The sequence below is a fragment of the Gekko japonicus genome, unplaced genomic scaffold (assembly GCF_001447785.1).
Source record: "Gekko japonicus isolate JY-2015 unplaced genomic scaffold, Gekko_japonicus_V1.1 scaffold59, whole genome shotgun sequence".
Lineage (NCBI taxonomy): Eukaryota > Metazoa > Chordata > Lepidosauria > Squamata > Gekkonidae > Gekko > Gekko japonicus.
In genome coordinates, this window is record NW_015169174.1 from 2,297,378 (window position 1) to 2,312,313 (window position 14,936).

The window sequence follows — 14,936 nt, forward strand, 5'->3', positions numbered from 1 at the left end:
CTTGAATAAAACAAAAAACTAGCCTAGAAAGTGACTTAAGCAAGCTCTAAAAACTGAAAAACATTGTCTCCAAGACAGGTCAGTATGTCAAGAAAATACTTTGAACTGCTACCCTAGGCTTGAGGAGCAGTAGCTATGTATTCATAAACCTTTTGCTAATGACATATTACTACCTTGCTGTGTATTAAGGGGTAAGAAACTGAGATGAGCCAGTTAGCTTTGGGACATGCTCTATGGAAGAAGCATTTCCAACCCTAAAGACTCAGGTTTGGGCTGGGCACTCTTGTTGTTCCAAGGAGAATAAAAGGCTATCTGGTAAAGGCTGGAATGGGATTTGTTTGTGCCTTGGAGTCCTAATTTCAGAGTCCTAATTTCAAAAAGAAAAGAGAGAGTGCTTGTTTGTGAAATTGTGATTGCTTCAGGAAATTATTTTTTTAATTTGATTTGTAGCCCACCCAACCCTGCAAGTGGGCTCTGGGTGGCTCATAACACATAACAATTTAAAAGATTAAAACATAATACAATAAAAGATTAACATTCTAATCCATATATAAATCACATGATAATACAGTTAAAGTGCTCACAGAAAGTTCTGACCTTTGTATGTGTGCTCATATATACAAGTAGCAAAAATTCCCACTTCTCAATACATAAAAAGTATCTGTGAGTGGTACAGGTGAATAGAATAGGTGGGTAGGGCAGGGGGGTTGCTGGTTTTAGGTTGTATGAAGAGCCATGTGACAAAAGAAAGGAAATCAGCAAAATTCCTCCCAAAAGGATCTTGTTTTTGCCAAGGTATTTAACCAGCACAATAATCAACCAAGACTATACCCTAGGCAAGACACATTCCTTTTCCATCCAGCAGTTGTAATTGCTATACAAGTTCATACAGTGGGTTGGTGAGACTATTTCAAACTAATGATGCCCTTAATCATTCTTATTTCTTGTAGTGCAACTTCAACTGTTTGATCTAGACTCTAGAAAAGTTCATACACATGTTTTCCCTATTGATTACCAGTTTTATTATTATTACAGCAAACTGTGGCTAGGATGTTTTCAAGACGTCCATCACCTATTCCCAGGAGCAGTGTCACTCTTATGGAAGGCTTTGAAAAGCAGGATTAGAATTGACCTCACATGGAGCTGAACTAATTCCATGTGAGTCAAAACCCAGGAGCCACAAGAAATACTAGTGACTCTTTGCATGGGAAATGAGGGTACAAATCTATAATTATTGTATATCGTAAGAAACCAAGTCTACATCAACATTAGCTCTGTAGCTTGTGAGAGATAATCTTCAACAATAACAAATCAGTGGAACTCTTTTGGTCCCAGTAGCTTTTGACAAATGTTTTACTTTTCCACCTTTGCTGTCAGAGATACTCTTGTTAAATACACCAGCTTTCAAAAAAGCCAGTTGTCTAAAGGGGTAAAAAAATCCACTTTTAAAGCTAACAGCTAGAGCAGCTAATTACAGTGACACTCAACTCTACTCTTCTGTTTTCATCTAGAAACAATGATGGACCCCATAAACCAGCCCTAGGCTCTGGTGCATGAGGGCAAATAAAATGAAGCTGGATACAGACAAAAGAGACATATTGATAACTGGCAGACTTATGTACCCAACTGTTTGGAGACTTAGGGTCCTGGACCCAGCTGCTGGATTCTCAGGTGGCAGGAGGCAAACTACTTGCTGACAATGTGTTTGTAGTAAATGGCTGTCTTTAAAGATGGTCTGGAAACTGGTACAGAATTATATGGACCACCTCTTACTGAAGAAACAGCAAGAGAGGGGTGTACCACTCCCATTTTATTTCTCCAACTTACTTTTCATGCTTAAGAGCTGATCATAACATTTAAAATCCTACATTATCTGGGCCACACATACAATCAATTGACTGGTAACACTAAGGGAATACCTTTCATAACCCTGACAGATTAGGGGATGATCCTCTTTTATTAACATGAGAATGGCAGGAGGACAGAACTCCCTCCACATCACATTTGTCTTCCTTCTGCCAGAAAAGTAAAAATACTTTTATATTTTCATAATTTTTAAACCCTTTGGTTGGCTTCTCAGTCCTGGTCTTATGGCTGCAGCTGTTTTTCCCATTTTGCTACATCATTAATTTACTAAAACACACCAGTATTTTGCTTCTAACAGGTGTTACTCTGTCTATAAGTTGCTTTTTGTGCTCCTGCTGAAGCAGAAGGGAAGATAACAAATAAATAAGGTTTATAAATTGGTATGCTTTTGAAACATGACTACCACTCAGAACTCATACGTGATGTAGAGTACATTCACCATACAAGTATTTAAACAGGCTAAGGGGTTAACCCATTTCTGTACTGAGACCAAATAAAACCATTATAATACACTTACATTCTAAAAACAGGAACTGTCATTCTGAACACTGGTCTCCATTTCAGAGGTCTAAAAATACTGTTCAAGGACTGAAATAAATGAGATGCTTGGAGATCTGTGATTGGATATTCCCTGCTTCTTTTAAAGCTCAGTTACAGTCATAAACCACTCAGGTCCAGATTAGGGCTATTTTGGGAAAGAGAAGTGTGTACCTCTCACTCCTCCATAGATTCTTGCAAACTGAAACCAGTCTCCCCACGTCCATTATACTTGCCTCCTCCCCTTCAAAGGGTTAACAGCAACACAGGAGCAGTGAATTTAATCAGTGAAACCAGGAAGAGGTGGAAGTATATGAGTGGCAGTACTTTGCCTTTTAAAAGATCTCTGTCACATCTAATTGGACCCTTTGCTACAACTTCGTATTAGTTGGACTGTAAAATGAAATCAACTGTAAAATTTATCAACTTCTGTTCAGCATGTAGGACAGTAGGCAGCAAGAAGATTAATACTGGCAGAAAAGTTGAGACAGAAAACCTGAGCTTCATCCCAAGGGTAGAATGATCCTAGTTCAGTAGTTGTTTGTACCTGAGAAACTTACCACATTAAAAAAAATAACTTGAACTATTTATTATTTATTTATCAAATTTATTATTTATTTATCAAATTTATATCCTGCTCCCTCTCCCCTGAACAGGACTCGGGGCAGCAAACCGCATTTAAAATACATCAATAAAAACAATACAAAGGTACAATAGATAATCTTTAAAATATAATACAGTTAAAAATCTTTCCCCATTAAAATCTATCCACTGTCAAGCAGGGTGGGAATACATGGAGGGTGAAGACATAGCTGAAGTATGCCAGCTGCCTGGTGGATTACAATCACTCAAAGGCTGCCTGAAAAAGGGCAGCCTTGTATGCCCTGCGGAACCTAGGGAGGTCCCGCAAGGCACATACCTCTTCAGGCAGCTAATTCCACAGGATGGAGGCCGCTACTGAGAAGGCCCTCACCTTTGACGACACAAGGTAGGCAGTTTGTGGACCAGGGACCTTCAATAAATTTCAGGGAAGATCATGCCAGGAGAGGTGGTCCCAAAGGTATGGGGGTCACAGGCCATTAAGGGCTTCAAAGGTAAGTACCAACACTTTGAATTGGCACCGGAAACTAACAGGGAGCCAGTGCAGCTGCCACAGGATAGGTATTATATGCGCTGACCAGGACACTTCTGTCAGCAATCTGGCAGCTGCATTCTGGACCACTTGCAGCTTCCGAAGCATCTTCAAAGGTAGCCCTGCATAAAGCGCATTGCAGTAGTCCAGTCTCAAGGTGACTGTTAAGTGAATTACCATGGCAAGGTCTGCCCAAGACAAATGGGGGGCCTGCCACAGATGATAAAATGCAGTCTTTGTCACCAAGGACACATTTGTCCATGGAGAGCAAAGAATCATGCTATACTCCCAAATTCTTGACCGAGTCGACTATAGAAAGACAGACCCCATCAAGAGTTGGTAGAAGTGGTCCCAGTGGTCCAGGCTTCCTCACCACTGCATCCAGGCAAGAGGCCAAGGCTGGAATTCTGGCTACTGGTTGCTCCTTAAATAAGAAGTAGAGCTGAGTGTCATCTGCATATTGATGGCACCCCACCTCCACCAGAGGGTGCATATAGATGTTAAATAACATCGGGGAGAGAATCAACCCCTATGGAACTCCAGAGGTCAGGGCCTGCAGTGACGCCCTCTCCACCCATGATTATCCTCTGGGACTGACTCTGGAGGAATGACGAGAACCAGCTCAAGGATGTATCCCTCACACCTAGGGAGGCTAGGTAGTTGAACAGGACTAAATGGTCAATTGTGTCAAAGGCGGCAGACAGATCCAACAGGATCAGAAATGCATCCTGCCTGCATCAAGGTGTAACCAGAGTTCATCAGCCAGAGCTCTCTCAGTCCCAAACCTCGACTGAAAGCTGGATTGGAAGGGATCGAGGGCAGATGTCTCATCCAGGAATTCCTGGAGCTTTTCAGCCACTGCTCGCTCAACCACCTCTCCCAGAAACGGAAGATTAGAAACTGAGTGGTACTTGGCTAGATCCTATTATCTAACAATTACTTTTTCAGGAGGAGTGTCAGCACTGCCTCCTTGAGGGAGCTGGGAAAGCCCTGGGAGAGTGAGAGATCTATAATGTCTCCCAAGGCTCCTCCTACCATTTCCCGGGAGGACTTCACCAACTAGGAAGGGCAGGAGTAGGCAGTAAGCCGCACAGCCAATAGGACCCACAATACAAGATTATTCTCACAATACAAGAATACAAGATTATTCTCACAATACAAGAACTCGCGGGCACTCAATGAAATTGCTGAGCGGTTGGGTTAGAACAGATAAAAGGAAGTACTTCTTCACCCAAAGAGTGATTAACACACGGAATTCACTGCCACAGGAGGTGGTGGCGGCTACAAGCATGGATGGCTTCAAAAGGGAATTAGATAAGCATAGGGAGCAGAGGTCCATCAGTGGCTACTAGCCACAAGGTATAGATAGGGGCTCTGGGGCAAGTGATGCTCTGTCTTCTTGGTGCTTGGGGGGGGGGTCAACAGTGGGAGGGCTTCTAATGTTCTGGCCCCACTGGTGGACCTCCTGATGGCACCTGGTATTTTTGGCCACTGTGTGTCAGAGTGTTCGACTGGATGGGCCTTTGGCCTGATCCAACATTGACGTCTGTTATGTTCTTATGACCCTGTAAACATCTGCCTGGGACAGTGGGTTGAAGGAGTCCAAAAATGGACCCGAATGCACACACAGGGCCTCAAGATTCCTACTGACTCCAAATGTAGTAGCCAAGTCTTGGTGAAGGAGCAAGACTTTATCTGAAAAGAACATCGCAAACATGTCACAGCCACCAAAGGAGTGGTCAATTGCCTAATAACTCTAAAAAATTCAGCTGGACGTGACACGGCAGATGCAATGGAGGCACATAAGAGTGCTTTGCTGCCTTTACTGCCCCTTTGTAAGCCTTCAAGTGGGCTCTATAATGTGTTCTTGTTGTTTTGTCACAGGTTTATCGCCAGCACTGCTCTAGTAATCTAACTCCCCTTTTACCATCGTTAGTTCATCCATATACCAGGGAGTCAAGGTAGTATGGGGTGAAGAGGGCGCTGGGGGCGGGACAAACCGGTCAATGGGCTCCTGAAGGCCCAGATTCCAGTCATCAGTGAGTTCATCAAAACAGCTGCCAGCAGAGCCAGACAAATCCCACAGAATGTTCTGAAATCCAATTGGATCCATGAGTCTCTGTGTGCAAGCACAAATAAACTCGCCACCCCTGTAGAGGGAGGAGGCAAATCTCAAACTGACCTTCACAAGGTAATTATCAGTCTATGGTACTGCTTCGCAAAGACCCACTGAATCCAGATCCATTCCTGAACAAAAGAACAGATCCAGAATCTGGGATTGCTTCATCTATGGGCATACTTCATATAACTCCTCGGCTTTGCTGTCAGAAAAATATCAAAAGTGGTTACAGGCAGTATGGTTTCCTATGATCAATTATTCAGAAAATAGCGAAACAATTCCAAACAACCCGGCCTATAGAAATTTACTGTTCTTTTGATTGCATTGTACTATATTTGATTATATTACAATCCAAAATAGCCTTAAAGTTAGCATAATATCCTGTTTGTATTGAACTTCTTGATTTTAGTTATCTGACCTAGCTAATGAAAACCTGTGATCTTCTTTTCTGTACCCTCAATGAATGTTATCTAGGGTTGAAATAGTTTTTGTATCGCTATTTATTGCCGAACACTGTTGTAACAGTATTGGAAAAAATTAATTAAATATAAATTTAAAAACAAACAAACAGCGTGTGGCCCACTCTGTGCATGGGGGCCAATACAACCTGGGAGAGTCCAAATGATGACATGGCAATCATAAAGTCTAAGGAGGCACTGGACAAGGCAGCGTCAGCATGGTCACTGAAATCCCAAAAACTATCAGTTTGGGGAAATGCAAGGCCCACTCCGCCACTGCCTCAGCCAGCCTCAGCAGGGAGCTAACTGGTAAGATAACTGGTAAGCTAACTGGTAACCAGCAATCTCCCTGGCACCCCACACCAGGTCTACACATTCAGTGCCAATGATGTTTGGTGCAGGAAGCTGTTTGAAGGAGAAAGAATCTCAGATGAGAACTGCCGCCCACCCCACCTGACTTCCTGTGTTGACTGAGTATGCTGGGGGAGTCAGCTGAGTGAGAGCCACCACTTCATCCTCGTGCACCCAGATCTTAGTCAAGCATGCCAGATCAAAATTGCCTTTCCTAAAAAAAAAACCTAGCCTCAAAATCATCGAAATGAGGGTGAACAAGATGTAGACAGCAGAGAAAACATCTGAATAGCAATGGACAGAAGGGATTCTTTATGCGTTCCTGCAAGAGCCCATACAATTATGCCCCTCTCCAAAACAGCTCCACATAACAAACAAACAAAATCATAGTAAGCCCAACTTCCTGTTCTCATTTAGCCAGCAGAAGAGCAATCAGCAAAGAGATTGTCAAGAGTACTTGCTCCATCCCAAGAAAAGATACACACTTGACTACAATAACTGAAGGAGGCACTGGGTCTGACCCACGTAGCAGCTGCCCTAAAAGGCTATCATACTCTAATGGCAGAAATTTCACCTATGACCTATGAGGTAAGGTGATACACTCCTCCTGCAATCCTAAGCAAAGTTACCACAGTCTACATCCACTGACATCTATAGGCATAGGAGTGTACTGATTATCTCTCATTCTCCACATATTCAGCTGTAGCCATGCTTGGTGTTTGACAGAGGAGACCTAGTCTAGTTGGCAGGGACTATAAGTCAAGGATCTTATGATTCATCAGAGCCAGGAACTATTGTCTTGTAGGCTAGAAAGGAAGGAAGAGAGGAGCAAAAATATAGAGGAGTCTGTGTGACCATTTAACAGACAATGCATCTGTCACCCCTGCAGGCTGTTCCCAGAACATAGAGAAAAACCAAGCCATTGGGCATTACTCCTGAGTACAAAAAGGCTGGTGATCAGTGGATTCCACTAAAGGGTTAGAAGCTGGAAAACCTCAGGATAAAGCACAAGTTCTCCCTTGTTCAAGATATTCCAGTTCAACTGATCTGCATGAGCCCTGGACAAATCCACTGCAATAGATATGAGGTGTTCCTCTACCCCAAAGACTGTATGCTTCCTCTAAGAGGGACACTGGATCCAATACAGTTTGGACAGAGATATGAGCTTATACAGTCACTGTCCATCCAAATCAGTGTGTGCTTGAGATAGTTCCTGCCAAAAAAACCCCATGCAGGTTGGCTCTGGTAATCTTTAGCCCTAACTGGGATATGGCAGTGGCTCAATGACACAGCTCATACTTATTTATTTACGGTCCTGGGTTCAATTCCTGCAAGCTCCAGGTAAAAAGATGTTGGGAAAGACTTCCCTATACTTTGTCTGAAGTCCTGAGAGCCACAGTAAAAGCAAGCAGTACCAGGCCAGATAGACTCAGTGTAAGCTTCATATGTTAAAACAATGATCACCTGAGCTGCATCCTCAACTGCCTTGGGCCTACAATACCCTAGCACCTGGCCCGTAGCTACAGTGGGGCATTTCAGAGCCACACTTCCTTGCTTACAGGCCCTGCCCCACAAGTTCCCCACAAGCGGTGGCACAGGGGATTTTCCCTCTGCTTAACGATAACATCTGAACTGCCAAGCTTTGGCAGTTCTAGCCCCGTGCTGGTGTGAGCAACCAAGCCTTGTCCTAGTTCATCGTCTACCCAGCAATTCGAAAGCTTCGGCGAGTAGATAAATTGGGGACCACCCGTAAGGGGGTGGGCACACCACTCCCTTCGGGAAGGTGTTAGCTGCTGAGTGTGACTTCTGAGGCGCGGCGAGATCGGAAAGATGAAAGAGCTGTTTTGGCTGCCCTGCAGTGGAGTGAGTCGGCCAGGCGGTGGCAGTGTGGCAGCACAACATCAAGAAGCCCTGATGTCATCAGCCAGCCGACAAGAATATACGCCGTCGGAACACGACTGATCCAGCCCGCAGATGAAGCCCCGGCTAGCTGCAGTGTGTGTGTAATTAAAATGCTGTATGTTGTCTTCCCTATCCCCACAAACATTGTTAGTCCAACTGTCAAAGAGTAACTGTAAAATCGCTCTGAGCCCGCAGGTGTGTGGGAAAGAGCGATTAATAAATCCGGGGGGGGGGGCAGTTCCAAGCCTGAAAAGCCTTTTTAAAAATTTTATTTTAATATTTGTAGGGGGGGTTTCAGCCGCATGTGCCTGTGCCAAGCCACACCAATTTAATCTGTCTCACTGTGCTGCACCCTGCCCAGCTGGTCCTGACCTCACTAGCACCACCCTCCCATGCTGCCGGCTTTTCTCATTCCCACACTGGCAGGAGCAATGTTTGCCTTCAGGCAGCAGGTCTTCCAAAATCACATTCTGTTACCTCTAAGACCATTTTTCCCATTCCCACACCGGCAGGAGCAGAGAGCCCCTGGCAAGGAGGAGGGGGAGGGAGGGAGACCAGGAAGCTGGCCGGCTGGTCCCAGGATGATGGCATGCTTCCTGCTCTCCCTGGGATGGGGGCTCTCAGGGCAGATGAAGCTGCCACTTGCAAAGGAGCTGAGCCAGGCGCGGAGGCACAGAGTGGGGAAGGAAGGCAGGAAGGGAGGTGACACGGCTTGACTGGACTCAGCCATGCCCTGGGGTGCCCACCTCGTCCGGTAGGAAGAGCTTCTGGACAGCTGAAGTAGGCAGGTTGTGCCTCTGCAGTTGCGCCTCCGCGGTTGTGCCTGCTTGATTTGCATTTGCATTTGTTGAGAATGGGGGTGCCATTGGTGCATGCACAGTGAAGCCAGCCAGCAGAGAGCCACCACAGCCCTAGCTGTGAACGCTGTTTAACTCTAAGCCTTTTCCTTGGCTTCTTCCTTGCCGCTAACTATCCAGCAGTGCAGGAGAGGGGCCTGCATCTGCTTAGTGAGTGAGTCCTTTTATTTTATTCTCCATTTTTTATTTTGCGGCATCACGCCCCATCAGTTTCCCCAGTGCGCCCCCCCCCCCAAATGTCCTAGCTACGGGCTTACCTAGCACTAAACCCCCATTCCACAAAACTCATGAAGATGGAAATCTGAATGTACAGAGGTTTCTCCAGAGGCATCCCCTAGCTAGACAAGTGGTGTATAGCCCAGCAGCAGATGTAAAGTCTCATCTTAAGAAGGACCTACGAGTAAATTGTCTGCTTGTCTGCACCGGATCTCACAGTACCCTGAATGTGGTCTAACTGCATGACTTTTGTGAACTTTTTGCCAGGATTCTGTATATAGTTGACAGAATCTTGTTTTGCCACTCCTGGGAAGGAACATCCTCTTTGAGACCAGTGTTTCCTCTAAGCTGAGTTAGTGTGAGATAGCTCACAGTTTTTTAGCCTCCAGCTCACACATTTCTGTCTTCGCTCAGAAAGGATGGCTCCAAACTAATTTAGGCAGCAGCCCAATCGCTCACTCAGAACTTTAATGCCAGTAGCTCACAAAGTAGTTTTTTGCTCACAAGACTCCATAGCTTAGAGGGAACAATGTTTGAGACTACGTCTAAAATCATTCCAAAGAGCAACAACTTCTCGACTGATATGGGGAGTGAAAAAGTGGTCTCTCAAAAGAAGCACAGTTCACAAGTCCCAACAGATCTCCTCTAGCACCCATCCATCCAAGGCTGCAGATGCTCAAATGCACTGAACCAACTGAAGGAGCCACAACCCTCCACAAAACTAATCAGGCTGAGATGGCTTTTATTTGGTAACTTACTTCCCCAATTGGACTTGAAGGGCAAAGACAAGGGGGTTTGGCATTTTAGTGAAGCCCTACTTAGAAGGAACTGAAGGTTCATTTAACATGATGGAACACAAATAGTAGGAATATGCTCTTCTGCATGCTAACAGTCATAGGATTCACCTTCCCTGAAAAGAGGCTTCCCTGAAAGGGAGTGAGGGAGGTCAGAGTTAAAGGGAGGCTAGAAGGGGTTATCCCTCCCAGATGGAAGAGGGCAGCCATATTGGTTCTTGTAGCCTTGACAAATTGCCTTGGGGCAATATAAGACAATTGGAGCGAGGCACCAGAGCCAAGTGGGTGCTGCTCTCTGGAGTCCTAGACAGAAGGGGGAGACTGACAATGAAGCTTGTGACTATGCCACTAACTGCACCTGTTCTTTTTGTGTTGTCTTGGCTGTGACTGGGAACATGAGAGGAAGCTAGTATCTGACTCAGATAAATATGTTCTCTACCCTCTGCTTGTACACCTTGAATCCAGGGCAAAAAACGGTTGCAGTGTCTTTCACTTCTGTTTTGCTGATCCACCAGTGGAAATACAGTTGGTGCATTTATCCTGCAATGATCAGGAGAATAACTGGGGGGGATAGAAAGTCCTTTCTGCATTCTCAGGTATCCATTAGAGATAGGCTTATTCTGCCTGAGGATAAAAAAAATTGTCCCCTATCTGCCTAGGAGTGCAGGAAAAGACTGCTGCTTTGAGGTGGAAAAAAATACTGGCTATGTTCCCAGCAATAGTTTAGGAACAGCAAAAAGAACCGGGTCTCTTTTGGAAGTTATTAGCAGAAAACTGAGATAAAAGTTTTCTCCTCTGGACAGGAGACCAGATTTTGCTGGCCCTGCCTTTCACAGGAGGAGTTAACATTTTGTTCCATGCTCCCATACCATCAGAATGAGAAGGAACACTTTTTAAAAAACAACTACTGCTGGAAATCCAGTGATGAATAGCCACATGATTGTTCCCAGCAATTATATGAATACTATTCCTCAACGGAGGCCAGATGCATTTGGTAGTTCACAATATAGCTCTGATGAGGTTGGCACACAGTGAAATTCATAGGATCTGTGAGATGAACAACTCAGCGCCTTCCCTGTGCGTTCCTTTGGCCTTTGATAGGGGAGAGTATCTGTTCTGTATTTGCAGTAAAATGAGTTTAACCCTCACTAGGTTTAAAATCAATACAATATCGTAAATCAAAAATTAAGCATCCTTTTTAAAACCAGTTAACAAAATCCACAGGGAATTATACTACCTGCCAAAACTACTCTCTTCAAAAAGACTGCAGCCTTTCAGAGAAGCTGTGCAGGGCACAAATCCAGATCACATGGAAGTCCCTCTTCCCACACAAATGTTTCCCAACTTTGCATCCTCAAATTATAACAATGAGCTGAGAGACTAATATTCTAGATAAGGCAATGGCAGCTGTGGATCTATGCCAGTCAACTGCTTGTACGTTGTTGCTTCATGTATCCTTCCTGAACCTTTGCTGGGAGTTGCAAGATACTATGCTAGGATGCTGCAGTTACAACACATGACCAGCAGGAGAAAGTGAACCATGTTGGAGGTGAAGAATGCAAAACTCCCCTGCAGGGCTGGGGAGAAGAGACTCAGGATGCAATAAGAAAGGTTGCCATTTACACAATGGAGTTCTTGATTATAAGAAATACTTTACTGCAGCCAGATTATAAAAATCACTGGCATTTCCAGTATAAATCCATCAGTCCTCAGGCTGTAATGCTTGGCCATCTTTCAATTGTATAATAGAATTATTAAACAATTCTGAAAATCCTAACCAAAAACAGTCCCTGTCACTTAGTTCAATGTCCCTTTTCAAATGCTTTAGTGACCATTCAATTCCCAGAAATTATTCCAGATTGTCAGCATTCACCTTTTAATGGTTCATTTGGGTAAATGCAATTTCATCCAGATTCCCACTCACCTGGCCCTACCAAAAGATTTGCTTCCTTCACCATGGACCCAGCACACAATTAACTTTGCTGCCAAATTCCACCTTCAAGCAAACAAACAACCCCCATCCATTATTTCATTCTTACTTGTCCAATCAGAGCGCCTATTTAGTATGCAGGTATCTACGCACTCCTACCCTGTTCTCAAAAACATCAGTCCAGCTTCCCCATCACTTCTTCAACCAGACCTTCTATTTAGGCCCATTTTTAGGGTTTCCAAAACCACAGACTTCTACTTTATCACCCAACCCCGTTCATTAACCTTCCAAACACCCTCACTCCAGAAGACTGTGTACACTCTATTCCAGAACCACCAGACCCCTTGTTTAAGAAAATCCCAAATCAAACCCGGTACAAGAGAACAGTCCACCTTCCACGTAAACGATAGCGAAATTTATGAGCTGGATACCCCTCTTCCCCATACCCCCCCCCCCCGAGAATCTTCAGATTTGTAACCCCCTTCCCCGCTCCGCCCTCCCAGTTACCTGAGGGTAGTTTATTCTAGAGTCTCGCATCCTCTCTTCATACCTCCCCCCACTCCTGCATCATAATTCCACTCCCTTTGCACCCTCCTCTCCAACAGCAGATAGTCATCGCCAACCTAAGCCGTTCCTTCCCTGCTCCTTTCTCACCATGAACTTCAGGGCCTTCTCCTGCACCACTGCTTCGGAGGGGTCCATAGCCTTCTCCGATGCGTTTCTGCTGTGGCTCCTGTTCCCCCGCCAGCTCCAGGCTTGGGCTTTGGCCTGGGCCTAGGCCTCCCCCCACTCCCTCTCCCTCAATGCAAGGCCACAGCCTGCGCACAGTCAGATAAGAAACCTCGGCTTTCCTACTGCTCAGGCGAGTGGGAAATGTAGTCCTGTCCTTGCTCCTCAGAGGTAGCCAAAGGGAGAGAAAGGACTGCAATTCCCAGTAACCCCTGCGAAAGGAAAGACCGCGCCTGTCGCCTCGTATGAGGCATTGGAAGTGACGGCCGGTGGGTGTTGTAGTATTCTAAAGCGACAGACAGGGTAAATTAACGTGCAGATCAAGGTTTATCGCTTGGGTATCTTGTAAGTAGACTACGATAAAAGCTGTAGTTTCCGCAGCGACTGAGCTGGGCATCTTAATTCACCTGGAGGAGGCCAAGCAGGGACTGGATGCGGCCGAATGTATACCCAAAAGAACACCATCGCTTATATTAGACATGTCTATTTTTAGGCTCTGCAAGTCTGCAGACTACTGGTTCATGTATATTTGCATGTGAGCATTATGCTTCATTTAGTAAGGAACTCCAACATGATGCTTTATAGGATTGCCATTTTATTGTAAGGTAATTTTCCCAATAAGGCTATAAAACTCTGTAGCAGGGTGGTATACAGATTAAAACACTAACAGCACCATACTAAGAAGGACTATTCATAATCCTACTCAAGTCTATTCAATAGGGAAATGTCCTTGGGGTGCTCCTCTGACATTTTACGCAGAGTTACATGTTGAGTTCCCAACTGGTATTGCTTGTATTGACTTTAAAGCCCTGTATGACATGGGACCAACATACCTTAAGGACCACCTTCTCCCATATGAGCCTACCTATTCACTCTAGTCATCTTTGGAGGCTTTGGTTCAGTTGCTTCCATCTGAGGCTAGATGAGTGGCAACCTGAGAAAAGGCTTTCTTGGTTGTGGCACCAAAACTTTGGAATTCCCTCCCCAGGCAGATTTGTCTGCTTCCCTCTATCAGTGTCTTCTGACAGTGCGTGAAGACTAATTTCATAGGCCATACCCCCAATAATGGTAACTGGCCGCCTCCTTGGTTCTAGTGCTGTATGTTCAGTGTTTTTATTGAATTATAATTTTTAAAGCTGTTTTTAATTGTTAGATGTTTTCATGTTTTCATGTTCACCACCTTGGGGACCCTGATTGGAACTTCATGGAGAAAAAAATGACCTGTCCCTTAATGGACTTAATGGACTATTATTTACCAGGTGATGTTATTTCCCTCTATCCTGTGAAAAACGTCACCTGCCATTTCCGCACATTAAGGAGACAGGACGTTTTTCTGTTTTTTTTTTTTACTATTATCAGTATACCATCTAGAGTATTGAACTTTGAATTTTGTAATAATCATATCATCATTATCATAATCAGTACACTTAATTATCTCTGTGGATACTTAAATCTAGAGACTGGAGCCATAAAACAAACAAGACAGATCTTTCTACAAACTTGAAAAAAGCCCTGGGTTTGCAGGAAAAAAAACAACCCAAATAATAAAAAGCAGTGCTTGTATCTTTAAGAAACAGATGGCTTCTGCAGTCGCCATTGTGGGAATTAATAGATAACCACAACAACACTGCCAGCCTTCAAGCCTTGGATTCTGCTTGTAAAATGCCAGGGGTGGGATGGGCAGGGCAGAGGTCTTTCCAGGGTTGTTTGGGTGTTTGAAAAACGACGCATAAGGACTAGGTCTGGCAGCAACTGCTGGCAAGCCTGGCTGCTCACTACTACTCGAGAACCAGTTTGGTGTAGTGGTTAAGTGCGTGGACTCTAATCTGGGAGAACCGGTTTGATTCCCCACTCCGCCACTTGCACCTGGATGGATGACCTTGGGCAAGCCATAGTTCTGGCACAGCTGTTCCTGAAAAAGAGCAGTTTCTGTCAGAGCTCTCTCAGCCCCACCTACCTCACAGGGTGTCTGTTGTGGGGAGGGGAAGGGAAAGGTGTTTGTAAGCCACTCTGAGACTCCTTTGGGTAGTGAAGGGCGGGGTATA

At 44.8% G+C, this 14,936-nt stretch overlaps 1 protein-coding gene across 6 annotated transcripts in view; it reads right to left on the bottom strand.

The window, feature by feature from the left end:
- The window catches only part of BTRC (beta-transducin repeat containing E3 ubiquitin protein ligase), a 203,068-nt gene extending 190,070 nt beyond the window's left edge, over positions 1–12,998 (bottom strand). For 4 of the 6 annotated variants that reach the window (XM_015415946.1, XM_015415944.1, XM_015415945.1 and 1 more), the window contains exon 1: positions 12,817–12,998. In XM_015415946.1, coding sequence (XP_015271432.1) covers positions 12,817–12,864 — 48 coding nt within the window. In that variant the 5' untranslated portion in view covers positions 12,865–12,998. Of the gene's footprint in view, positions 1–2,383; positions 2,419–12,816 lie in introns of those variants that run through there. The other 2 variants (XM_015415943.1, XM_015415942.1) reach the window with 2 other exon arrangements.
- Between the last annotated feature and the right edge of the window lie 1,938 nt (positions 12,999–14,936).